At 41.1% G+C, this 26,457-nt stretch overlaps 1 protein-coding gene and 2 pseudogenes across 1 annotated transcript in view; all 3 read right to left on the bottom strand.

The window, feature by feature from the left end:
• Window positions 1-1,193: 1,193 nt before the first annotated feature.
• LOC129399302 (60S ribosomal protein L10-like) lies at window positions 1,194-1,703 on the bottom strand (annotated as a pseudogene).
• LOC129399467 (small nucleolar RNA SNORA70) lies at window positions 1,619-1,748 on the bottom strand (annotated as a pseudogene).
• A 2,205-nt stretch (window positions 1,749-3,953) lies between these two features.
• The window catches only part of KIF20B (kinesin family member 20B), a 56,207-nt gene continuing 33,703 nt past the window's right edge, over window positions 3,954-26,457 (bottom strand). Inside the window, exons 23-32 of the mRNA XM_012932484.2 lie at window positions 23,984-24,109; window positions 22,569-22,696; window positions 19,006-19,161; window positions 16,098-16,274; window positions 13,145-13,249; window positions 10,993-11,190; window positions 9,718-9,816; window positions 8,626-8,776; window positions 6,495-6,637; window positions 3,954-4,204 (exon numbers count right to left, since the gene is read on the bottom strand). Of these exons, the coding sequence (XP_012787938.2) occupies window positions 4,127-4,204; window positions 6,495-6,637; window positions 8,626-8,776; window positions 9,718-9,816; window positions 10,993-11,190; window positions 13,145-13,249; window positions 16,098-16,274; window positions 19,006-19,161; window positions 22,569-22,696; window positions 23,984-24,109 (1,361 nt within the window). The 3' untranslated portion in view covers window positions 3,954-4,126. The remainder of the gene's footprint in view (window positions 4,205-6,494; window positions 6,638-8,625; window positions 8,777-9,717; window positions 9,817-10,992; window positions 11,191-13,144; window positions 13,250-16,097; window positions 16,275-19,005; window positions 19,162-22,568; window positions 22,697-23,983; window positions 24,110-26,457) is intronic.

The raw sequence follows: 26,457 nt of genomic DNA, 5'->3' as shown, positions 1-26,457 counted from the left end.
ATGTATTATATTTGGCTTCTCTTGTGCTTTTATTTTTGGTTGGCTACACTCTGCAATGATCTTGGATGAGGATCACTTCCTGCCGTGTTCAGGGAACAGAACTCCGGCATGGAAAAATCCAGAGCCTCCAACATGAAAGGTATATGCTACATCCTCTTTTCCCTCTAATGGTTTCACCATTTCTCATTTAGAAGTTTTTTGTTTTTGAGCTACACACTGGAGGTGTTTAGGGGACCTATATGTGTGATGCCTGAGATGGAACTGAAGTTGGCCTCATGCAAGGCAAGTACCACTTACTTGTCCTTGTCCTGGGCCAGTGCCCCTCGGTGACCTGGGGATCCCCTGGTGTGTTGAGGGGCAATCACTGTCCCCCTGGCCAGCCAATAAACAAAGAAATGGGGGCCACCAGTCTGGTTGGTAATCAGTGGCCATTTAAGTCTCACAGTGTTAATTATAGAGAAATAGTGAAGGGTTGGGGGAGTAGCAATAATACATAGGTGTGGTTGAATATTAACATAAACAAGGAACAGATACAAAGCCCTTCCTTCAGGGGAAGTTATAGGAGATCCACCCAAGGACAGAATCTCATCTAGGGGGTTCAGCACTCCTAGATTCCTACTAGATTGCCCAAGGAATTCTATTGAAGGGCGCATTGCTTTCTCCTTTCCTTAGCTAGTAATCCATATAAAATTATTAAATTTACTTTTTTTTTTTCTTTTTGGATCACACCCGGTGATACACAGGAGTTACTTCTGGCTCATGCACTCAGGAATTCCTTCTGGCAGTGCTCAGGGGACCATGTGGGATCTTAGGCCTCAAACCCGGGTTGGTCGTGTGCAAGGCAAATGCCCTACCCACTGTGCTATCGCTCCAGCCCCTAAATTTCACTGCATCACTGTCATCCCGTTGCTCATCAATTTGCTCGAGCGGGCACCAGTAATGTCTCCATTGTAAGACTTGTTACTGTTTTTGGCATATTGAATATACCATGGGTAGCTTGCCAGGCTGTGCCGTGGGGGTGAGGCACTTATGGTAGCTTGCCGGACTCTCCGAGAGGGGTGGAGGAATCGAACCCAGATCTGCAGCGTGCAAGGCAAATGCCCTACCTGCTGTGCTATTGCTCTAACCCCCCTTAAATATACTTCTTTCTTTTTTTTTTTTTTTGATTAAGAACCAGGTTTAATTGTGGTGGGTGGGATGGGGAGCTTGGGTGCTGGGGTGGGAAACAGGGACTGGAGGGCACAGCTCCAAGGCTCTCAGGAGTGCAGTGCCCGCCACTTGTCCAGAGGCCCATGATTGGGGATGTATTTGACGCCACAGCCATCTGGGATGAGCCGCTTCTCTGCTACCATGTCTTCAAACTCATCCGAGTTGAACTTGGTGAAGCCCCACTTCTTGGAGATGTGGATCTTCTGGTAACCAGGAACTTCAGCGTGGCCCAACGGAGAGCCTCAATCACATGCTCCTTGTTCTGCTGTTTGGTGCGGATGCACATGATGACCTGGCCAATGTGGACCCTGGTCACTGTGCCCTGGGGTTTTCTGAAGGCTCCCCAACATACCTGTTTGGAGCCTGAGATGGGGGCCAGTGTGAGCAGACAGGAACGAGCAGGGTAAAGGACTGTCTCCCGGGTCCCTTCTCACAGCCCGTACAAGCTACAGGCTGCATACACTACCCAGGAGCCGCTTGCTGTTGGCAGCCATTGCACACCGGGCCCCACAGGGCAGAGAGCACGGTATTAGCTGCACTAAATTGACTTTTTTTTTTGTTTTGTTTTTTGGGTCACACCCGGCGATGCACAGGGGTTACTCCTGGCTTTGCACTCAGGAATTACTCCTGGCGGTGCTCAGGGGACCATATGGGATGCTGGGATTCAAACCCGGGTCTGCCGTGTGCAAGGCAAACGCCCTACCCTCTGTGCTATCGCTCCAGCCCCCTAAATTTACTTCTTAATATTTCTAGTGATTTTTGTATGAACACAGTAAAAGATATATTAAATTTAAAGGGTGGCTCTACCTGCGAATATTTCACTATATATCCCAGACTACATTTCTCAGGCCAGGTTAGTTTTTCCTAATCCCAACAGTGTTCTTATTTAGTTACTTCTTTTTGAGTCATGTCAGAGTTTGTTCCATAACTGTGCTCTTATTATACTTCTTATGGCACTAAGTCTGTCCCTTCTTAAAGCCAGGGTAGCTTATACTTGCCCTAGGTCCATCCTTTTGGGGTGTTAGGAACTAAGAACAACTGAGGCTTAAATTAAGTAAATATAACAGATGCCTAGGACTAAATATTTGGCACCAGTTAACTCCTGTTACAAAATCATAGCATTGTCTTCCTGTGTTTATACAAAAAGGACATTGCTCTAAAAATCAAATATGCAAAGGACCAGATTTGTATAACTCTTGTGATTAAGATAGCAAGAAAAATAACTCTGGAAGCAAATAAATTACCAGTAACAACTCTGGATGGAATTAAAATTCCCCTATGAATTAACAAATGTAAATGTAGAACACTTGTGTATATTGATGCAGCATTTATATTGACTATATATTTATATATGCATTTAATGCATAAAGCAGAACAAAAGCAGTATCTCACATATGTAAAATCCTGAGCCAGCAGAAGATTTGACTTTACAATTTACAGTGTCTGAATTGAAAATATTTGTGACTAACAAATGGGGGAAGAAAAACACAAAGGAGAGGTTAAGGATACACTGAGGATTGTGATTGCCCAATGGATTTGGGTGTGCCTAGGGAGCACTGTGTTGGGTGTAACTCAATAAACCTAAGCTCCCTGCAGGGGAAGCGGGAGTAGTAAGGACAAACCACTGGTACTTCTTAAAATGCTTAGAACTATAATCCAACACTTACTTACTGATTGTACTATTTTTCCTGCCCTCACCTTGAAGTTCTTTTTTTTTTGGCTTTTTGGGTCATACCCATTGATGCTCACAGGCAGTCCTGGTTCTACACTATTGCTCTGGCCCCTACTGGTATATTTTAAACCAGAAGGTCAATGTATCTTAGCAGTAAGATCTTGAGAATGTAATGTAATGTAATGTAATGTAATGTAAGCTTTGAATACTGGTTTTTCATTTACAAAACTAAGAAAATGTTATTTCTAAAGTTCCTCCAAGTCTCTCTCTATGCCCTAGGAAAACCAGAACTCAGACTCCATTAGATTATAAAAGATAGATTTCTAAATTTTGTATGTGTACTTTTTTTATGGGCTGGAGCCATAGCTACAGCCACAGAGGGTAGGGCGTTTGCCTTGCATGCGGCCGACCTGGGTTTGATTTCTCTGCCCCTCTCGGAGAGCCTGGCAAGCTACCGAGAGTATCTCGCCTGCACAGCAGAGCCTGGCAAGTTACCCGTGACGTATTCGATATGCCAAAAACAGTAACAAGTCTCACAATGGAGATGCTACTGGCGCCCGCTTGAGCAAATTGATGAGCAATGGGATGACAGTGACCTTTTTTATAGTTGTTGCTACTGGGATTCCTGTATATACTAGCTCCCTAGACTGTTTCTGTAATACAAACATAAAGTCAGTTGTATTTTCTAAAAGCTACAGGAAAACAACAATTCATAAGATACTTATAAGTAAACCAAGTAGCTGACCTATAACATCTATTTGTAGAAAAAACAAAAACAAAAGTATTTTTTCCCAGGATCTTCACTGATTATAAGACTGGGATAAGAGGGGGACTGGAGCGATAGCACAGCGGGTAGGGCGTTTGCCTTGCATGTGGCCGACCATATGGGTTCAATCCCCAGCATCCCATATGGTCCCCCAAGCACCGCCAGGAGTAATTCCTGAGTGCAAAGCCAGGAGTAACCCCTGAGCATTGCTGGGTGTGACTCAAAAAGAAAAAAAAAAAAAAAAGAAAAAAAAAAAAAGACTGGGATAAGAGGAAAATATAGACAAGTAAATTACTGCTGATTTGTTTTCTTTATTGATTTACTTCTACTATAAAATAGCAATGTATATACACGGGAATTTAATGCATCACATATACATACATATATACATATATATTTATACACAAGCTTTAAAAGGTAAAATGGAAGTTACAATTATTATGAATATAGCATTTATATTAAAAGACTTCATAGGTGATTTATTTGGCTATTTTAGTTCGAAGTCGTCGTTTAAGAATCTCATGATCACTTTCCTTCACTTTCTGGTCCATCACAATCTGAAATAAACAATTTTACAATTAAAAAAAGAAAAATGAATTAAAAGGTATAATGACTGAGATGTTCATGAGCTTAACAATGGAAATAATAGGTACAGTATGAGATTTTTTTTTCTCTTGAACTGCAGGTATATCATCTTTTCTTTGTTTTTTTGGGGTCACACCTTGTGGTACACTTAGGGATCACTTCTGGCAGTGGTCAGGGGACTAGAGGGGCTGCTGGAAATAGTGCTCTGCCCTCTGTATCACTCTAGTCCCAGATATACTAACTTTACAGAAAATCATGCCTGTAAAGATTTTGCAAAAGACTCTTTCAATACTAATTCTAAAACCAAAATATTCCACTGTTTTTAATTTAAAGACATAGATAGCTTAAAGTAATTACTGCTATGATCTTTTATAGCAAGAAGCATATAACTTAGAAAGTAGAAAATAGGGGCTGGAGTGATAGCACAGCGGGTAGGGCATTTGCCTCGCATAACCTGGGTTCGATTCCTAGCATCCCATATGGTCCCCTGATCATGGCCAGGAGTAATTCCTGAATGCATGAGCCAGGAGTAATCCCTGTGCATCACCGGGTGTGATCCAAAAAGAAAAGAAAAGGAAACAACAAACAAACAAAAAAACAAAGTAGAAAGAAGAATAATTACTATATTGCAATTAAAAAGTAACTTTCAGGGGCTGGAGCTATAGTACAGTGGGTAGGGTATTTGTCTTGCATGCAGCAGACCAGGGTTCGATCCCTGGCATCCCATATGGCCGTCCAGCACCGCTAGGAGTAATTCCTGAGTGCAGAGCCAGGAATAAGCCCCGAGCATTGCTGGGTGTGACCCAAAAAGAAAAAAAAAGTAATTTTCATGGGGCCAGAGAGATAGCACAGCAGGTAGGGTGCATGTCTTGCACACAACTGACCCGAGGCAACCCCTGGCATCCCCCAGGCACTGTCAGGAGTAATTCTTGTGTGCAGAGCCAGAAGTAATCCCTTAGCATTGCTGTGTGTGTCCCTAAAACAAACTAGCAACCTCCACCCCATAACGTCTATCTTTGGGGCTGGAGCAATAGCACATCAGGTAGGGCGTTTGCCTTACACGCAGCAGACCCCAGCATCCCATATGGTCCCCTGAGCACTGCCAGGGGTAATTCCTGAGTGCATCGCCAGGAATGACCACTGTGCATCGCCAGGTATGACCCAAAAAAAGCAAAAAAAAAAAAAAAAAAAAAAAAGAAAGAAAAAAAAAGAAAAAGAAAAAGAAAAAGAAAAAAAAGTCTATCTTTTATCTGATAGGTAATATTGGCAGTGCCTCTCCCCTGATTTTTCTTTGCCATTTTCTGTTGAGGGCTTTTCTCTAAAGTACATTTTTACATGAGAGAAAATGAGATTTTTCCCTGCAATAGCACAGCCTGTTCTGAGTGAGGAGAATGAGTCATAAGTGTTAGGGTGATAAACTACAGCCTTTTCTTAATAGGATTTGGATGTTTAAAGAAAAGGTGGGAGGAAATAACGTCAATTCTCCATTTTTAACAGGCACACATTGGCCCAGATTTGTATAACTCTTGTGATAAAGATACCAAGAAAAATAACTCTGGAAGCAAATAAATTACCAGTAACAACTCTGGATGGAATTAAAATTCCCCTGTGAATTTACAAATGTAAATGTAGAACACTTGTATATATTGATGCAGCATTTATATTGACTATGTATTTATATATGCATTTTTTGTTTGTTTTTGGGCCACAGTGGGCTATGCTCAGGAGTTATTTTTAGCTCTGTACTTAGGGCTCCCTCCTGGAGGGGCTCAGGGGACCTTATGTGGTCTGGGAATTGAACCCAAGTCAGCTGTACGCAAGGCAAGTGTCTTACCTGCTGTACTATCTCTCCAGCCCATATTTACTACATATTTATCACATAAAAAGTATTCTTTTTTTTTTTTTTCCTTTTTGGGTCACACCCGGCGATGCACAGGGGTTACTCCTGGCTTTGCACTCAGGAATTACCCTTGGCGGTGCTCAGGGGACCATATGGGATGCTGGGATTCAAACCCAGGTTGGCCACGTGCAAGGCAAACGCCTTACCCGCTGTACTATTGCTCCAGTCCCAAAAGTATTATTCTTAAAGCATGTTTTTTAAGAGATCTGACTTAGAGAACAGAAATTCAATCAGATTTTACTTTAAATTGTTATCAAAACTTTAGAAAATTTTTTTTGAAATTCTATAGGATTTTTTTTTGTCTTATTTTTTAATAAGTGAGTCAAAACTTTAGAAAATTTAAGGAAACTGAAATAGCTTACCACTTGGCCAGATATATCAATAGGAGATGAGATTTCCTGTGTGTGTAATTTCCGTTTGGCCCGTTTTGATCGAGACACATTTTCTTTACATGCTTCTATGGTTGAGGGTTTTGAAGAACTCATTGTTTCAATTATCTTCTTTGCTGTGAAAAAAAAAATAGGTGTTAATTCTTGTAATAATTACCAAACTGCAAAGATCTGAAATTATTCCTTAAGAATTTCAGACCTGGGGCCAGAGTGATAGAACAGTGGGTAGGGCATTTGCCTTGCACGTTGCTGACCCAGGTTCGTTTGATCCCCCACTTGGCACCCCATATAATCCCCCAGCAGCGCCAGGAGTAACACCTGAGTATCACCAGGTGTGGGCCCCCAAAAAACTTTAAAAGTTTTTAAATTGGACCCTCTGCTTCTAAAGACTTTGATTCCAGAGGTCTTCTAACCCATTTTGGCACCCAAAGCTGGGACTGTGAGCTGGGCTACAACTCCGTGCTGCCCGGGGATGGATTTTTCCTCTCCACCCTGTTTTTTTGCACGGAAAGTGGCGGCAGCAGCAATATCCACGTGGGGAGAGCCACCTTCTAAGACTCCTAACCCAGAGGTACACGGTTTTTGCAGTTTGTGGCTCATAGGCAATCATGGGAAGTGTGCGTTACCGGCACGCCCAGATAAATCCGGAGCTGCTGAGCGAGAAACGGACCTTCTGCTCCTAAAGACTTTGATTCCAGAGGTCTTCTAACCCATTTTGGCACCCAAAGTGGCTTCTTACAGCAATGCACTGGGACTGTGAGCTGGGCTATGCAATTTCTGACAGAATTTTCCCTGGACTTTATACAGAAATCCAAGTTAAGGACTTAACATCTCTTAATTGTCAGCAATGTGAAACGGTTCCTTTTTAGCAGATCTGACTTTGGGGGGAAACTCCAAATAATAAGTGAGTTTTTTGTTGAAATATTGAAGGTAATTAAAGTAGCAGCCATTTCTCTAGACTGTGAACTAAGCCATAGCCCCATGCCGGCCGAGAAGAGGAAATATCCCTCTTTCCCGGTTGTTTCCCATTTTCAGGGAGAAATGTGGCGTGGCGTCCACCATATTACGAGGTGCGGGAAGGGGGATGAGGAAAAAAAAAGGAAAAGGGAAAAATAGAGTTATGTACTTGCAGCAGTGGGACTACATATCTCTTCATTCTAAGCAATGGAAAACTAATTATGAAATGCTTCCTTGGTAGTAGGGTTGTCTTTCTTGGGGGGAAACTCCAACAACAATAGTGAGTTTTGTGTTGAAATATGGAATGTAATCAAGATAAAGAGAAAATGAAGTGAAATTCATAAGTATGCAGTTGGGGGTGAGGGGGCGGGGGTGGGAGGTATACTGGGGTTTTTGGTGGTGGAATATGGGCACTGGTGAAGGGATAGGTGTTTGAATATTGTATAACTGAGACATAAGCCTGAGAACTTTGTAACTTTCCACATGGTGATTCAATAAAATAAAATTTAAATAAAAAAAAAAGGAAGAAAGAAAAAAAAAACCCAAAAAAACCCTTCAAACATGAGGATGGAATGATAGTACAGCAGGCAGGGTGCTTGCCTTGCATGTGACCAATCTGGGTTCTCAATCCCCAGCACCCCCGAGCCCCACCAGGAGTGATCTCTGAGCACAGAGCCAGGAATCAGCTCTAAGCACCACTGGATGGTCCATAAACCAAAGGGGGGAGGAAAAAAACCTAGAAGTATATATACTTAATACTAAAACCTGTAATCTTGGCAACATTAAATACTCAGATTCAATTTCATTTCTTCACTAAAACTTTCTTTCAGATTCCCAATCACTACAGTCTTCTTTCATCCAAGCATTTTGCTTATAACTTTCATCACTAGTTTAATGTTACCTTAGGCAGATCACTCTGGATCAATTACTTACATGTAGATAGATCTTTCTTCTCCACTTCACATTAAACATTAGACTTATCATCCTACCATCCCACGACCCTCCACAGTATCTAATCTAACATAGGGACTTGTTTTATTATTATTAGTCTGTTTGAAGTATAATAATGTTGTTGACTTTATGCACCAGATATCAGAAAATACTTTATACTTGACATGCAAGGTCATTTAATTAATTTTCAACAAACCTTTTGACTGAAGAATTGTTGGTGAATGTTGTAAGAAGTCTCCAAATTTCTGTAATGTTCCTTCTTTTTTCTTAGTGGTCAAGCTAATACTAACATTGGAGGCTTGACTCCGTAAAGAGTAAGTTTTCTTTGATGAAAGTTGTGTGGAAACCTAATAGACAAACATGTTTTGTTATTGTTGACGAGGAATGTCAGAAAGAAATACTTGTAAACACAGTTAAGAAGGCAGACACAGGGGGTTGGAGCAATAGCACAATGCCTTGCACGCAGCTGACCCGGGTTCTATTCCCGGCATCCCATATGGTCCCCGGAGCACCGCTGGGGTAATTCCTGAGTGCAGAGCCAGGAGTAACCCCTGTGCATCGCCAGGTATGACCCAAAAAGAAAAAAAAAAAAGAAGTAGAAGACAGACACAGGGCTGAAGAGATAGTGCAGCAGATAAGGTGCCTGCCTTGCACTGACATGGGTTTGACCTTCCTCCCCCTGTACCATATACAGTCCCCTGATCCCTTCCATGAGTAAGGCCTAAGCACAGCTGGTGTGGCTTTGAAACCAAACCAAACCAAACCAAAATAGCATAAGATGGCAGACACAGGTTATGAAGTCTAAGGCAAGGAACTTATCTCATGAAGTAAGTGAAGAACAGGATGAAAGAGTCAGAGGATGGCAAAGTACTGTGCCAGGGAGAGGGCTAAGATAGAAATAAACATATTAAGTTCTGGCCAAATGCTGATGTTTCTATTCCAAGCTGAATGAATGAATGGGAAAGAGACGCTATATGAGTCATACTGGATAAAACTGATAATACTAATCAATTCTTTTTTTGGGGGAGTCAGGGGGATGGGGAGATTGTCACACCTGGCAATGCTCAGAGGTTACTCCTGGCTCTGCACTCAGGAGTCCATCCTGGTGGTACTCAGGGAACCATACAGGATGCTGGGGATTGAACCCAGGTTGGCCATGTGCAAATCAAGAGCTTTACCCGATGTCCTATCTCTCTGGCTCCAACACTAATCAATTCTGACATCTTTATTTTTATCTTCTAATTACAGTTGTGAAAAGAGCTAATTTGGGACAAATCAAAAGACAAACCTGTTGTTCCTTTTTGAGAGAATTTTTGTACTCTGGTAAAGGGGACTTCGGATTGGTTCTAGGTGTAGCATTCTTCTTATTTTTACATTTCACCAAATTCTAAAAATAATAAATTTCACAAATGATTAATTTCTTGATAATATTTTTTTCTACACTTAAAAACTGAGATCTTAACCAGGGTGATCTGACCCCAGGGATCTTGGCTATGTCTACAGACCACAGAGACAGCGTTGCCCTGCCTGAGAGAACAGAGGTGTGACTAGACAGAGAGGGCGGAGGCCAGAAATATCGCTCAACACCCTGCAGTGCTGAGGGCAACCTTACCTGGCGATGGTAAGGGATTACTCCTGCTCTGCACACAAGAATTACTCAGCGGACCATGTGAGATGCCCAGAATTGAACCCAGGCCAGTTGTGTGCATAGCAGGCACCCTACCTGCTGTGCTATTGCTCTAGCTCCATGACAATAATTTTTCAATTGTAATATAATAATTATTCTTTCTACTTTCTAAGTTATATCTTGTTGCTATAAAAATCATTTATATATTTCAGTAATTATTTTAAGCTATCTATTATTAAATTCAACACAGTATAATATTGTGGTTTTAGAATTAGTTTTGAAAGAATCTTCTACGAAATCTTTAAAGGTATGATTTTCTATAAAGTTAATCTATCTGGTGCCAGAGTACAATGGGTAGGGCACTTGCCTCACATGCAGCAGACCTGGATTCAATATCCAGCAGCCCCTGTGGTTCCCTGAGCACTGCTGGGAGTAATCCCTAAATGTACTGCACTGAGTATGACCAGATGGGATGCCAGGAATTGAATACAGATCAGTCATATGCAAGGCAAATACCGACCTGCTGTACCATTACTCTCTTAAAGAGTATAAAATATAAACTATACCATAAATTCTACTGTTCCTTAGGAGCAGAATTATTTATTTACTCATTAAATATTTGTCTATTTGGACTATATCATGGTGAATAAAGTTACTCAGAAGCAGAGGGATAAGTAGAGAATAATCTCCCTCACCTACACATATAAAGTACTGTAGTAAAGAAACAAAAATACTCAAAGACAACATAAGCTGAGAACTGGTCTTTAACAGGAAGCACATCACTGTAGAGGGGATGGGGTGGAAGAGCAGGTTGGTTCTGGGATACGGCCGAGGGAAGATGACACTCTGTTGGAGCGTGTAGTATTGGCATGTTTTTTGCATGAAACCCTGCCAGTATCAATATTGTAAATCAGTGTCTTAAAAAAAAAAGTTTACCTCCTCTATTTCACTACTTTTCCTCTTCTGGGCCTTGGGAATCCTGACCGTCACTGGTGAGGAGCAGCCAGGGTGTTTCACTGCCATTATATTTGGCCGTAAGGGTGTAAACTGAATCTCTAACTCAGGTTTTGGAAATCGAGTATTCGGATTACTTTCTGTTGACACTTCACAAGAGTCAATGACGCCAGATCCATCCTACAACAAAAACAAATCTTATTTGTAGTGTATAAATTTATAAAGCATCAACTCTCATAAGTACAGATAAAAGACAAAGAACTAAAAAGGGCCCCCAACAGAGTGACAGTGCAATGGCAGAGCTGGAGAAACCACTGGTACTAAGGGATCACATCTGGAGTGCTCAGGGGAATCATCTGCAGTGCTGGGAATCAAACTGGGGTCAGCTGTGTGCTAGGTGAGTACCTCACCCACATACTATCTCTCCAACTCCCCCCGTGGCACCTTTGCTTTGATGGTGAGCACATAAACTAAAGTCTTACTAGTTTCCTTATTCCTTGAGAATGGCAATCATGCCTTCTTTAAATGTACTCAAAGATAAATATGAAGTAGTAATTTTATCTTCAAAACTTGGGATGAATAAAATTTTTATCTACTACATGACAATTACAAAATTTCTTTATTTCTTTTCTTTTTTTCTCTTTTTTTTGTTTTTGGGTCACACCCGGTGATGCACAGGGGTCACTCCTGGCTCTGCACTCAGGAATCACCCCTGGTGATGCTCAGGGGACCATATGGGATGCTGGGAATCAAACCTGGGTCGGCCACTTGCAAGGTAAACGCCCTACCCGCTGTGCTATCGCTCTAGCCCCAGAAAATTTCTTTATTTCTCAAAATAATACATGGAAATCTAAAATCCACTGCAAATTAAGGAATCTCATTGTGAACTACTGAGATTCAGTGACAAAGTTATTGTAATCATTAAAAATCAACACAATTTTGGGCCAGAGTGATAGTACAGCAGGTAAGGCATTTGCCTTGCATGAGGCTGACCTGGGTTTGATCCCTGGCATTCCTTCTGGTTACCCAAGCACTGCTAGGAGTAATTCCTGAATGCAGAGCCAGGAGGAGTAGCCCCTGAGCTTCTCTGAGTGTGTTCTCAAACCTCCCCTCCCTAAACCAAACCAAAACTAAACTCAAGAACAATCCCCCACCCAATCATACAATTTAATAAAATGCTTATTAAAGAAATATTTCAGGGACAGGGAGATAGTAATAGGGGTTAGGGTACATGATGACCCCAGTTTGAATCCAGCACCACCTGAATGACAGCACTGTTGGGATGGTTCTGATGGTTCTTGGCAACACAGGGCCCAAGCCATTCAACCAGATGTTGGCAAGTATCACCTGGAGTGGCCGTTGAACTCCACTTGGGAAGCCCTCCCCCAACAATCACCCAAAACACTAAAAAAAAAAAAAAAAAAAGAAGATGCTTCTGTAGGGGCTGGGGAAATAAATTAAAGGGCTAGAGTGTGTTCTTGGATGTGGAGGGCCCCAGACATGATGTCATGCACTGCAGTGCCTCTTGGATACTGCATCACTGGGTACAGCATCACCTCCCCTGCTCCTCCCCCAAATAAAACTTTTTTTTCTTTTTTTCTTTTTGCTCTTTGGGTCACACCTGGCTCTGCACTCAGGAGTCACTCCTGGAAGTGCTCAGGGGACCAAATGAGATGCTGGGAATAGAATCCGGGTCGGCCACGTGCAAGGCAAATGCCCTACCCTCTGTGCTATCACTCCAGCCCCCTAAAGACATTTTTTGATCACCAAGTTTGTTCATATTTATACAGCTGCTATTTTAGATGATAATTTGGAAAGATTAGTACCATTTGGTAATCTATTCTCCCAAAGTAGTTTCAACATTCCTGAAAAGCTTAATTACTTTCCCAGACCCCAGAGATCCTATAGCTAACTGTATAGTAAACTACATAATAATACTTACAATAATTGATAAATTATGTTGCAAATGCTATTCAGTAATAAAAGGCCAAAAGTAGAGAATAAAAACTGGATTGTAGAGGCTCTGGCTCAGTGGTGGAGCAATGCCTGGGGGAAGCCCTGGGATTGCCATCCTTGGTGCTGCCAAAAAAAGAGGTGTGTGTATGTGTAAAGGACTGTAATACCATATACCCACCTCTACTTCATTGCTAGAAATTTCAAAACTTGCTGACTGGGGTTCAGCTCTGCCAGGATCTGTTGAACTCTCATGTCTAGGTTTGCTATCCATTGTCTGTGTTTCCTAAAGTAAGAATATTTAAAGTAACAAGTCATTGTAACAAGAAATTATACTGAATTACTTAACCTTAAAAAACAAACAAACCCTAGAGAACATAAAAATTATGACTTGGGAAGATTAAATCTTCTATTAAAGACTTCTGCAATGACCACCTAATTCTCCTTTGTCCCCTCTTATATCTTCAGAAATTCAGAAAAGGGTGGTAACTTTCCAGCCTGATTTTTTTTGGGGGGGAGGGGGGACCACACCTGGAAATGCTCAGAGGTTACTCCTGGCTCTGTATCAGGAATTACTCCTGGTGGTGCTCAGGGGAACATACAGGGAGGGGATCAAACCTGGGGTGACAACATGCAAGACACACACCCTATCCACTATACCATTGCTCCAGCCCCCAAAACATCTTTAATAACACAATTTGAAAAACTAGAGGATTCTTTTAGTTTTTCTTTCCCATACCCATCAGTGCTCAGGGCTTATTCCTAGCTCTGTGCTCAAGGATCACTCCTGGACTGGTTCAGGGGACCATATATGTATGTGGATTGAACCCGGCAAAGCAGGCACCTTAACTTACTCTCATTCCAGCCCATAAAACTAGAGGACTTTTGTAAAGGCCATGATAGCCTGACAGTAAAGGCCAAGTTGATAACTAAACCTTTCTGTGCTGTTTATTCTCTAGCCCATTTTCTCAGTCAGAGGATATATTCTACTCCTAAACCCCACTTAAAGTATTTAGAGAAATCTATCAGATTGTTTTTAATTTTTGGCTCATGTGGAACCTGAGTTTTAAGTTACCAAGCATGGACTGGAGCGATAGCACAGTGGTAGGGCGTTTGCCTTGCATGCGGCCGACCTGGGTTTGATTTCTCTGCCCCTATCGGAGAGCCCGGCAAGCTACCAAGAGTATCGAGCCCGCACGGCAGAGCCTGGCAAGCTACCTGTTGGCGTATTGGATATGCCAAAAACAGTAACAATAAGTCTCACAATGAGAGACGTTACTGGTGCCTGCTCGAACAAATCGATGAGCAACGGGATGACAGTGACAGTGGAACCTGAGCTTTAAGTTACCAAGCATGGACTGGAGCGACAGCACAGTGGGTAGGGTGTTTGCCTTGCACGTGGCTGATCTGGGTTTGATTCCTCTGTCCCTCTCAGAGAGCCCGGCAAGCTACTGAGAGTATCCCGCCCACACGGCAGAGCCTGGCAAGCTACCCTTGGAGTATTTGATATGCCAAAAACAGTAACAAGTCTCACAATGGAGACTTACTAGTGCCCGCCCGAGCAAACTGATGAACAATGGATGACAGTGCTACAGTACAGTGCTACATTGGTACCAGCAATGAAACCCAGGCTCCATGCATGTGTTCTAGACCTCTGAGCTATCTGCCCGGCCCTCATAGCATTTTTTTTGGGGGGGGATCACACTTGGTGATGCTCAGGAACTACCCCTGGATCTCCACTGAGTAATTGCTCCTGTCAGTGCTCAGAGGACCGTATGAGATGCTGGGGATTGAAACAGATTGGCTGCATGCAAGGAAAGCGCCTTATCTGCTGTACTATCTCTCTGGCCCTGAGCTGCAAATTTAAGTGCAGGTCATGTATTCTGGAAAGACTAGATCCAGATGGGATGTGATGGATTCTCTGAGAAGTAACATTTGTAAAATGTGTTCCCCTTATTCCCTTGGCATTGCCAGGTACAGCCTTTGAAGCTATCAATACCGGCCCAATACTAAGTGTGGTCCTGGTACTGCTGGGTGGTCTTGGTAGTCTCCGGCACCTCAAGTAGCACCATATTCTTGGCCCCCTGCGTCTTGTTAGCCATGGCGGGGGTTCAGTACAGGGAAAGTCACTTGCCTTGCATATGGCCAATCCATGTTTAATTCCCGGCACCACTGTGGTTCCCAGAGCACTACCCTGAGTGCAGATACATGAGTAAGCCCTGAGCACTGTTGGGTATGGCCTCCCCACACTCCCCCAAAACAAGGTACAACAAAAAAAGCCTGTGGCCAATGATTACTGGGAAAGGCCCTGAGTACCAAAGGAACTGTTTACCAACAACCTAGCTTTTGAATGATATACATTGTGCTTATTTTAAAATAGTTTCTTTCTTTAGTAAATAGTAAAAGTAGGGTGCCAACAATATTTTAAGTATCAGCAGGAACTGAAATAAAACCACATTCCCACATTCTGAAGTACATTAGGGACTATATTGCAAATTACTTATTTCCCAATTAAATTTACATGGAAGGTAGGACTTAAACATTAGAGAATGAGTTATTTCTTTTTTGTTTTTGTTTTGTTTTTTTTCTTTTTTTTCTTTGGGTCACACCCAGCGATGCCCAGGGGTTACTCCTGGCTTCGCACTCAGGAATTCCACCTGGTGGTGCTTAGAGCCCATGTGGGATGCCGGGGATTGAACCCGGGTCGACTGCATGCAAGGCAATGCCCTACCCGCTGTACTATTGCTCTAGCCCGAGAATGAGTTATTTCTTAATCATTGACAAACCAATCATAATTAACTCTGAAAACGCGAAATTCACAAGAAATATCCAAAAAACTTTTAACTTTTTTTTTTTTTTGCTTTGTGGGTCAAACCTGGCGATGCACAGGAATTACTCCTGGTGGTGCTCAGGGGACCATATGGGATGCTGGGAATTGAACCTGGGTTGGCGGTGTGCAAGGCAAACGCCCTACCCATTGTGCTATCGCTCCAGTCCCACTTTTAACTTTTTTTGAACTGAGTTCTCTCTGGCCTACTAAAACATGTCTTCTGGCCTCTATGAATAATTTTATAATTTTTCCTAAATTCAATTAAAAATAAATGAATAAGAAGAACAAAGAAAGGTCTACTGACTGTTGTAGAATTTTCTGTGGCGTTCTTCTTCAACTGTTCAATTTCATTGTCCTTCTGTATGTTACTGGAGACAAGAGCTTTGAGCTGTATTTCCAATGCTGCAACCAGTTGATCACGTTCTTCTCGCCACTTCTGAAGGTTACTGTCCTTCTCTATCAGCTGTGCTGTAAGCATTTCCTAATCAGAAAACCATTATAAAGACAAGTTCAGATAAAGTATTTCCTTGTAAAACAAATTACAGAATATGTCCACTAAGTTAAGTGTTCATGTGCTAATTTTACCCTTCTCTGTCCAAATTTTAAAAATCAGTTTATTGCTCACCTCTTTAATTTTTGTTTGGTTTTGATGACACACCTAGCAGTGCTCAGGCCTTAATCCTGGCTCCGTGCTCAGGGATCACTCCCAGTGGATTTGGGGGATACAGGATAAGGGATCAACTCTGGGAAGGCATGCAAGTCAAGCATCCTACCCACTATACTATTGCTCTGGCCCCTTGTTCACCTCTTTTCTTCTTCTTTTTTTGTCTTTTTGGGTCATTCCCAGAAATGCTCAGGGGCTACTCCTGGCTCTACACTCGGGAATTACTCCTGGCGAGGTTCAGGGGACCATATGGAATGCTGAGGATCCAATCGGGTCAGCCTCCTGAAAGGCAAATGCCCTCCCTGCCTTATCAAACAGCACTTTAACATTAACTTAAATTAACAACAACAACAAAAAAAAGAATATCGGGGCCGGGGTGATAGTACAGCAGGGAGGGCATTTGCCTTGCTCTGTCTCCCCTTGTTCACTTAAAAAAATACAGATTTAAACTAAAATCAGCATTTCCTCAACGCTTGAGACATGGGCGACAGGGCTGGAAACAACAGTAGGGAGGGTGTGTGCTTTTCACAGGGCGGACACGGGTCCACCCCAGCATCCTATGTGGTCTCCCACGCAGTGCCATGAGTAACTCTAGCAGAGCCAGGAGTAATCCCTGAGCATTACTGGGTGTGACACTCTCCTCCCCCAAAAAAGTAAAGAAAAGAAAAGTAGTGAGTGGGCAAAATTATAGTAAAATGACAACAATAAATTGCAACAAGCATTTAGAAAACTAAAATTAAACTGGGTTAGAAGAATCATGAAATAGTGACAACTTGAGGAAAATATAAGATCTAAATATAAAAAATACAAGTAATACTGAAAAAAAAATTAAAGGACACAAATAAATCGAAAGAACACACTATGTGTTTAAGGACAAAGGCTTAACAGTGCGAAGATGTTAGTATCCCTAACAGATCTTTAGAGCTGATATAACTTTTAGTGAAATTTCCAGCAGTTGTGGATGTGGCATGTGGCTCAGGGTTAGAGCACAACGCTTCCACTTGTGAGGCTTGGGTTTGACCCCTGCCCCCCACTCTCTTCCCACCAGATTCAGGGCAACTTATATGTGTATGTATAGAAAAGCAGAATCAAAGTAACTTATATGAAGATTCTAGTAGAGTAAAAATGATCTTGAAAATGAAGAAAGCAGGGGAATTTAAGACATTCTATATATTTTCATTTAAAAAAATGAAGAAAATGGGGATGGAGCAATAGTACAGTGAGGGGGTACTTGCCTGCAGTCAGCCAACTTGGGTTTGATCCCCGGTCTCCGCCCTCCCCCCTCAGCCAACTAAGAGTGAGCCCTGAGCACAGAGCCAAGAGTAACCCCCAAAGCAAGACAAATGCTCTATCTGCTATACTTTCATTCCAGTCCCGAAAAGCATATATATTTTTGTAATTTAAAGTTAATGTTAAAGTATTATTTGATAATTTTCTTAGAATGAATCACCAACTTCTTTTTTTCTGATTACCAACACTGGGTTTCTGATTAAGCTTTCCATTAAAAAACAGAAGGGAAAAAAAATCCCTAAGTTAAGATAGAATCACTGTTCAAAAATAAATAAATAAATAAATAAAATCAGCTGGTCAACATAAAATGAAAGATTATTTCTGCCAGGGTTTTGTAGAAACAGTATAATGGACTTTAAAAAAAAGTCCTGGTGGGGCTGGAGTGATAGCACAGCAGGTAGGGCATTTGCTTTGCACGCAGCCAACCCGGGTTCGATTCCCAGCATCCCATAAGGTTCCCTGAGCATCGCCAGGGGTAATTCCTGAGTACAGAGCCAGGAGTGACCCCTGTGTATCGCCTGGTGTGACCCAAAAAGAAAAAAAAAAAGTCCCGGGCAGGGAGATGGCTCAAGAGGGCTAGAGTGCAGGCTTTGTAGGCAAGAACCCAAGTCCCAGAACTCCAAGCACTGACATGGGAATAGCTTTGAGCACTGCCAGGTGTAGCTCAACCCCCTCCCCACCACCAACAGTATGTCCTAATAAACTGGCTTACTAGTAGAACCTATAACTCATGATGTAGAAACTTTTATAACAGAATCAAGGTAACACTAGAGCAGATGAAAATAGATTTTTAAGTACTATTTCTAGACTACATTTAAAAGTTTCCCCAACTTGCAAAATGAATTGCATAAAGTTAAAATAAGAGCATAAGTGAACTTGGGACAAGAAGAAAAAGATAAAATACGAACAGGAAAATCCTCTTAGGGATAAGTATACTGCATTGAAAAAGAGAAAGCAGGTGGGGCCTGGAGATGCAGCTCAGAGCCTTTCCTAAGGGTCTGAGGCAGAACGTGGGGTCCCTAATGCCACCCCCAAGCTGCTGAGCATAATCCCCGCAGCACTGCTGTTTGTGATCCTTGGTACCACAACAAAGTTTGTGATCTCCAGTGTGCCATAACCAAGTGTATGGTTATGCATAAGCACTGCAACCAAAGTGTATGACACACATGGCCATTAGAGCAGCAATCACAAGGGCAACAAAGAAAAGGGGGAGAAAACAGATGAGATACACTGCAGATAATGTATAGTTGTTACCAACCACTTCATTTTGTTGTTTTAAACAACGTTCTCTGTCTTCAACAAATTTTTTCATCTCTTTGTTTCTTAGATTCTCAGCTTCTTTTGCTTGAGTGATAAGCATCATTTTTTCTTCCAACCATTTCTTTCTATCAGCTTTATATTTCTGCTCAGATTCCTGTATAGATAAATAGTACAGTCAGGAGCTGGAGGGATAGTACCGTGTGCCTTGCATGTGTCTCACTCAGGTTCAACTTCAGGGATCACATAAGGTTCCCTGAGCACAGAGCCAAGAGTAATTCTTTAGCACAACTACGTATGGCCCTCAGCCACCCAATTATCTATTTTTATAATGCTTATAAATGCTCTGCACTCATACAACCTATCATTTCACCTTAAAAATAACTGTAAGGGGCTGGAGAGAGTTACAGTGGGTAGGGCTCTTCTTTTGCATGTGGTTGACCAGGGTTCGATTCCTGGCATCTCATGTGGTCCCCCAAGCCTGCCAAGAGTGATGGTATAATAGATATTTATTAAGCCCTCGCACCTAAATAGTTCCCAAGCATTGACACTAGTAATGATCCATGAACATAGCACCAGGAATAAGCTCTGAACACCATCAGGTGAGCCTCTACCACAGGCCCCCACCGCCCAAAGTACTGAAAATTCAAGTAAAACTTGATTTAACAAAAAACACTATGTCTTGGAACTGGATCAATAGTACAGTGGGTAGGGCATCTGCCTTACATGCAGAAGACCTGGGTTCAATCCCGCCATCCCATATGATCCCCTAAGCACTGCCAGGAGTAATTCCTGAGTGCAGAGCCAGGAGTAATCACTAAGTATTGCTGGGTGTGACCCCAAAAGAAAACAAACAAAACCCACTATCTCTTAACAAAACAAAACAACCCAATATATGTACATATTCCTTATATGTGGTGGTGTTGGTAGTTGAGGTGGTCATTCCTGGCAGTATCTGGGAGGCCAGGGAGGACCAGGGATTAAACTCAGGGCATTCTTGGCCCTTTTCCCACTTTTTGTTGTTTTGTCTTTTTGGGTCACACCTGGTGAAGCTCAAGGGTTACTCCTGACTCTGCACTCAGGAATCACATCTGGCAGTGCTCAGGGAAGCATTTAAGGTCTTGGAGATTGAACCCAGGTCAGCAGCATGCAAGGCAAATGCCCTAGCCACTGTACTATATACCCCTCCTCCCACATGTTTTAAAACTTTTTTTTTTTTTTTTGCCACAGTCTGAAGTGCTGAGGGGTCGATCCTGGCTCTGCACTCAGGAATTATTACTGGTGGTTGTTTGGGGTGACCATATGAGATGCTGGGGATCAGGCCTAGGTTGGCCGTATGCAAGGCAAACACCCTATCTACACTGTACCATTGCTCTGGCACTGTTTTAAAACTTCTAAACCACTGTTTTAGTTAAACAATGGCATGTCATTCCAGGATTATATTTTATTTTAATTAATTTTTTTTGCTTTTTGGGTCACACTGGACAATGCACAGGGGTTACTCCTGGCTCTGTACTCAGAAATTACTCCTGGCGGTGCTCAGGGGACCAAATGGAATGCTGGGAATCGAACCCAGGTCGGCTGCATGCAAGGCAAACGCCCTACCCTCTGTACTATTGCTCCAGCCCCTCATTCCAGGATTATAAAATATACTTCTAAGATATGTGATTTCATCATTTTAGAATAATGCAAAGTAGGACTGGAGTGACAGTACAATGTGTAGGGCATTTGTTCTGCATAAGGATGACCAGGATTTGATCCCAAGCATCCCATATGGTCCCCCAAGCACCGCCAGGAGTAATTTCTGAGTGCAGAGCCAGGAGTAATCTCTGATTATTGCTGGGTGTCGCTTCCCAAGATTCCTCACCAAAGAAAGAGTAATGCAAGTATACTATACTAGTATGTTTTCCCTGTATTAGTGATGTTCTAGCAGCTTTTGAGTTTTTCACAATAAAAAAGTAAAAATAAGCACATTACAAAATTCTTTGATTTTTCTTGATTTCTGACTATAGAGACTGAATGTAGATTAAATCCTCAATCTTTAAAAAAACATAATTAATGGTTTAAACTCAAAATAAATTAGAATGTAACTTCTAACAAAATGTATAAGAACTTAAGTAGTATTTCATAAATCCCATGAAAAAAGAGAAACCCATGTCATATTTACATAGTACGATATAGCTGAACATGAAAAAGACAAAAATAATCTTCTTTATAATTTCGAATATATTATAGTATTTAGATATGTTATATTCTTTTCTAGCTTAAAATTAAAATTTGAAAAATTTATAGTAGTCAAGATGATTTTTTTTTTTTTTTTCCTTTTTGGGTCACACCTGGCGATGCACAGGGGTAACTCCTGGCTCTGCACTCAGGAATTACCCCTGGCCGTGCTCAGGGGACCATATGGGATGCTGGGATTCGAACCCGGGTCGGCCCCGCGTGCAAGGCAAACGCCCTACCCGCTGTACTATATCGCTCCAGCCCCAGTCAAGATGATTTCTTAATGCTCATCTTCTCTATAGCAGTATTTGAGAAGAAAGCAGTAAAAAATAGATACACACTCCTAGGCATCTGCTTGAAGAAAATGGGAACTCTAATTTGAAGATATATATCCATTCTTCTATGTACAGCAGCATTATTCACAATAGTTAACAACATGGAATCAACTGAGATGCCTACTGTCAGATAGCCGGACAAAGAAGCTAAAGTACATACATTAAGAATCCCACTGTTATTAGAGAAGATGAAATTGTGCCATTCAGGACGAAATGGCTAGACATTGATTATAATAAATGAAACAAGAAGTGAAAAAAATTATTACATGGTTATGCCTGTATGTGGAAAATGAGTAAACAAAACAAAGAAGTTGGCAAAAATAGCAAAACAAAGTCCTAGAATCAATGAACACACTAAGCAGTTACTAGATGGGAAAAGGGAGGGAAAGGAAAAGGTTCTCTTTTTTGGTTGTGTGACAGCACTTGGTGAAAGCAATGAGGGAAATACTTGTGTGGAGTGTCAAGCTATACAATTGAAATTCCATAATGTTGTAATCCAATAATAAATTAATAAAAAAAATGATAATAAAGAACAGGTACTAAGACAAAACAAAAGGTAATTAAAGAATTAATCCTGAAATTATGAGAAAAAAAAAAAAGACCCAACCATTACATTTCTTTTTTTTCTTTTTTTGCTTTTTGGGTCACGCCCAGCAATGCACAGGGGTCACTCCTGGCTCATGCACTCAGGAATCACCCCTGGTGGTGCTCAGGGGACCATATGGGATGCTGGGATTTGAACCCGGGTCAGCCGCGTGCAAGGCAAACGCCCTACCCGCTGTGCTATCACTCCAGCCCCCCGCAACCATTACATTTCTGATGGCATTTTGTCATCTGTATCTTGAAAATATCCTTTCTGTATTATTTCAAGATATACTGAATATTTGTAACTATATACTAACAATTTCTGGCTCTTAACTCACCTACACGTAAGTTAATAATAAAACATACATTGAATTTTCCTCTAATGGGAAATACAATAGTCAGATACAGATAAATTTCATACCTGTAACTCATCTTGAAGCTTACTGAGCTTTTTATTAAGTGAATCTTCATTATCTTTAAGTTCTTTATTTGACTTTTGATTATTTTTGTTTTCCAGATCTTTGTACCTTTCTTTCAATTTCTCCAATTCTGATTTAAAAACAAAATTGTTTTAAAAAAAAATACACATGGGATACAGATAAGAAATCACCAAAGTCCAGAAGAAGAGACCAAAGAGAACTGATAGAACTGATTCAACTCCCAGAGCTACATATTAAAAGTTTTTAGAGATGAACAACTACTACAAGGAACTTTCAAGAACCCACTCTATAGTGTTCAGTGTATATTTACAATAAGCCAATCTTTTAAAAAATTATTTTTTTGTTTTGGGGCCCTACTTGGTAATGCTGAGGGATGATTTCTGGCTCTGTGTCCAGGGATCACTGCTAATGGGGCTTGGGGGACCATATGGGGTGCTGGGGATCAAATCTAGGTCAACGTGTATATGGCACTATAGATTTTTTGCTTCAGCTCCCAATATACATGCTAATCTTATAAAAACATCCTGTAATTCTCAAAAAAAATTTAAAAAAATTGTCATTTATCAGTCTATTGATTAATCTAAACATTTAAGATGATAGTTGAAAAATGGTTCTTTTTTTTTTTTTTTTTGGTTTTTGGGTCACACTCGGCAATGCACAGGGGTTACTCCTGGCTTTGCACTCAGGAATTAGTCCTGGCGGTGCTCGGGGGACCATATGGGACGCTAGGATTCGAACCTGGGTCGGCCGCGTGCAAGGCAAATGCCCTACCCGCTGTGATATTGCTCCAGCCCCGAAAAATGATTCTTATTGATAGGAACACTGAAGTTAATATCTGTATCTTGAAAATTTCCTCTCCATATTATTTCAATATATATTAAATATTTGTAACTATATACTAACAATTTCTATCTCTTAATTCAACCACATGTAAGCAAATAATAAAACATTATTTTATGTATAATAAAATGTTTTATTATTTAATAAATAATATTGAAGCCTGAGCTTTTGACACTTATTGTTTAAGTGTCCTCATCTATTTTTTTTTTCTCAATACAATTTGACTTAGCTAAAACTACTTTAGGGGCAAAAGTGATACTACAGCAAGTAGGTGCTTGCCTTGCACGTGGCTGACCTGGGTCCAATCCCCAGAATCCCATATGGTCCCCTCAGTCCACCAGGACTGATCCCTGAGCATAGAGCCAGAAGTAAATCTTGAGCACCCCTGGGCCTGCCCCCTCCCAATTTTTTATCATACTGAATACTGGACATTAGCAAAATATAGCAAATACATTTAATTATGAAATACTAAGCTACTTAAAAAAAGTAAAGAAATCTAGGAAAAAGTAGAGGATGTTAGAGCATGCTTTGCAATATGTACACAATCTTGATTTACCGGTGGCCAATCTTTCAGCTTCCTCTAATTTAGCCTCTAGCACCTGATCTTGCTCTACTTGAGTTTGTTCTTGTTCTTCCAGGGTCATTCGCATATCTTCAATTATTTTCTCTTTAGCATTTAGGTCTAAAAATTAGGGAGAATATTTTTTAGAAACAGTGCTTACATCTACTATCCAGATAACTGACTTTTTGAGTTCTGAAATTAAAATATAATTTTATTAAATATAAAAAAAAGTGAATTCCATATAGGTAGAAACTTTGAGTTGTTCGCTATTGAATCCTCCTCAATCCTGGCAAATGCCTAAAACAATAGATCAAATAAATAAATAAATATCAGCTGTACAGATGGATACAAGAATGATGGCAAAAAAAATGATAAAAAAGAAGTTTTTTTTTTTTTTAAAAGCACACAATCACTAATTTATTTATTTATTTATTTGCTTTTTTTTTTTTTTTTGGATCACACCTGGCGATGCACAGGGGTTACTCCTGGCTCTGCACTCAGGAATTACCCCTGGCCATGCTAGGGGACCATATGGGATGCTGGGATTTGAACCCGGGTCTGCCGAGTGCAAGGCAAACGCCTTACCCGCTGTGCTATCACTCCAGCCCCCCTAAAAAAAGAAGTTTTAAACCAAAAATCCTCAGCATAAATCATAGAACTTAGAAAAACTGTTACTTTTGACAAAACTATTTTGACAAAGCTATTATTTTTAATGCTAACATTCTAAAACTAAAACTTTTTCCTCCTAAGAAAACTTTTAGTCCCAATCTTAAAAAAAATTCACAGGAGGGTCTGGAGCGATAGCACAGCATGTAGGGCGTTTGCCTTACACGTGGCCTACCTGGGTTCGATTCCCAGCATCCCATATGGTCCCCTGAGCACTGCCAGGAGTAATTCCTGAGTGCACAGCCAGGAGTAACACCTGTGCATTGCCGGGTGTGACCCAAAAAGAAAAAAAAAATTCACAGGAATACTTTTTGGTATTTTTTGCCATACTTGGTGGTGCTATTCCTGGCTCCATGCTTGGGGAACCATGTGCTGCCAGACTGAACTGGGGGTGAGCCCCTTGGGCCATTTCCCTGACATATAATTATTTCTTCTTGAAAATTGTCAATGCTGAATACTTATTACTTTTATAGTTGCTACTTCTGCTCTTCTAGAATGACAGTGCCACAAGTCTTACTAAAATTGTTTCTGGGGGCTGGAGCAATAGTACAGTGGGTAGGGTATTTGCCTTGCATGCGCCGAGTCGGGTTCAATCCTCAGCATCCCACATGGTCCCCCAAGCACCACCAGTAGTAATTCCTGAATTCAGAGCCAAGGAGTAACTCCTGTGCATCGCCGGGTGTGACCCAAAAAGCATCTCTCTCTCTCTCTCTCTCTCTCTCTCTCTCTCTCTCTCTCTCTCTCTCTCTCTCTCTCTCTCTCTCTCTCTCTCTCTCGATGAAGGGCGCGGTGTCTGCCATATTAAGACAACCACAGATTGGGTTTCCAAGCCTGCAATGATCCAATATCTGGGAGAAATCTCCCTGGACTTAGTTGTTAAAGTACAGAAATTCAAAACCAGTAGCGGCCGTGTGACCTCATTTGTCTTCACAGTAGGTCTGACTCTAGTGGGGTATTCCTAACAACAATAGTGAGGTTTGTGTTGAAATATTGAATGTAACCAAAGTAAACAGAAAGTAAAATGAAACTTATCAGTTACAAGGCGGGGGGGGGGGGGGCGGGATGGGAGGTGTACTGTGTGTTTTTTTTTTTTTTTGGGTGGTGGTGGTATATGGGCACTGGTAAAGGGATGGTTGTTTCAGCATTGTATAACTGAGACCTAAGCCTGAAAGCATTGTAATCTTCCACATGGTGATTTAATAAAATAAAATTTTTATTTAAAAAAAAAAAGACACAAATCTTCAAATATGATTCCCTTAAATTAAGGGCACATTAAGAGGTTAAAACAAAACAATTACAACAAATAGTAAACATTATTTGCTGTGTCTCATTCCATTGACATAAGGCTGCCAAGAGTGCTAATAAAATAGAATTCCTTTAAGGATTATTAAAGAAGTCTTGATTTTATGCAATACATTTCTTTCTTACAGCCTGATTTACAAACAGATTCATACTATGCTACTAACTGTAAATTTATTCAGACACCCCTTCCTTATTTTTAAAATTATTCTTTGGTCTTGGGGCAACACACCAAAATTGGGGCTTACTTCTGACTCTGTGATCAGAAATCACTACTTGCTAAGTTTAGGGACCATGTAGGATGCTAAGGATTGAACCCAGGTCAGCTGCATAAAAAACAAATGCCCTCCCCACTCTGGCCCCCAAACTCTAGCTTTACCTTTCACTCTCAATTAGAAGCACACTTTATTTCATTTCAAATTAACAGGGCACCAATACTAATGACCATCATCTATAATTTTAAATGTAGGGCCAGTAAAAGGAAAAAAAGATTTTTCTTGTCT

This window comes from Sorex araneus, chromosome 11, assembly GCF_027595985.1.
Source record: "Sorex araneus isolate mSorAra2 chromosome 11, mSorAra2.pri, whole genome shotgun sequence".
In the NCBI taxonomy this organism is placed as follows: domain Eukaryota; kingdom Metazoa; phylum Chordata; class Mammalia; order Eulipotyphla; family Soricidae; genus Sorex; species Sorex araneus.
Note: the sequence above shows the minus strand (reverse complement) of the source record. Positions and strands in the feature narration are given on the sequence as shown.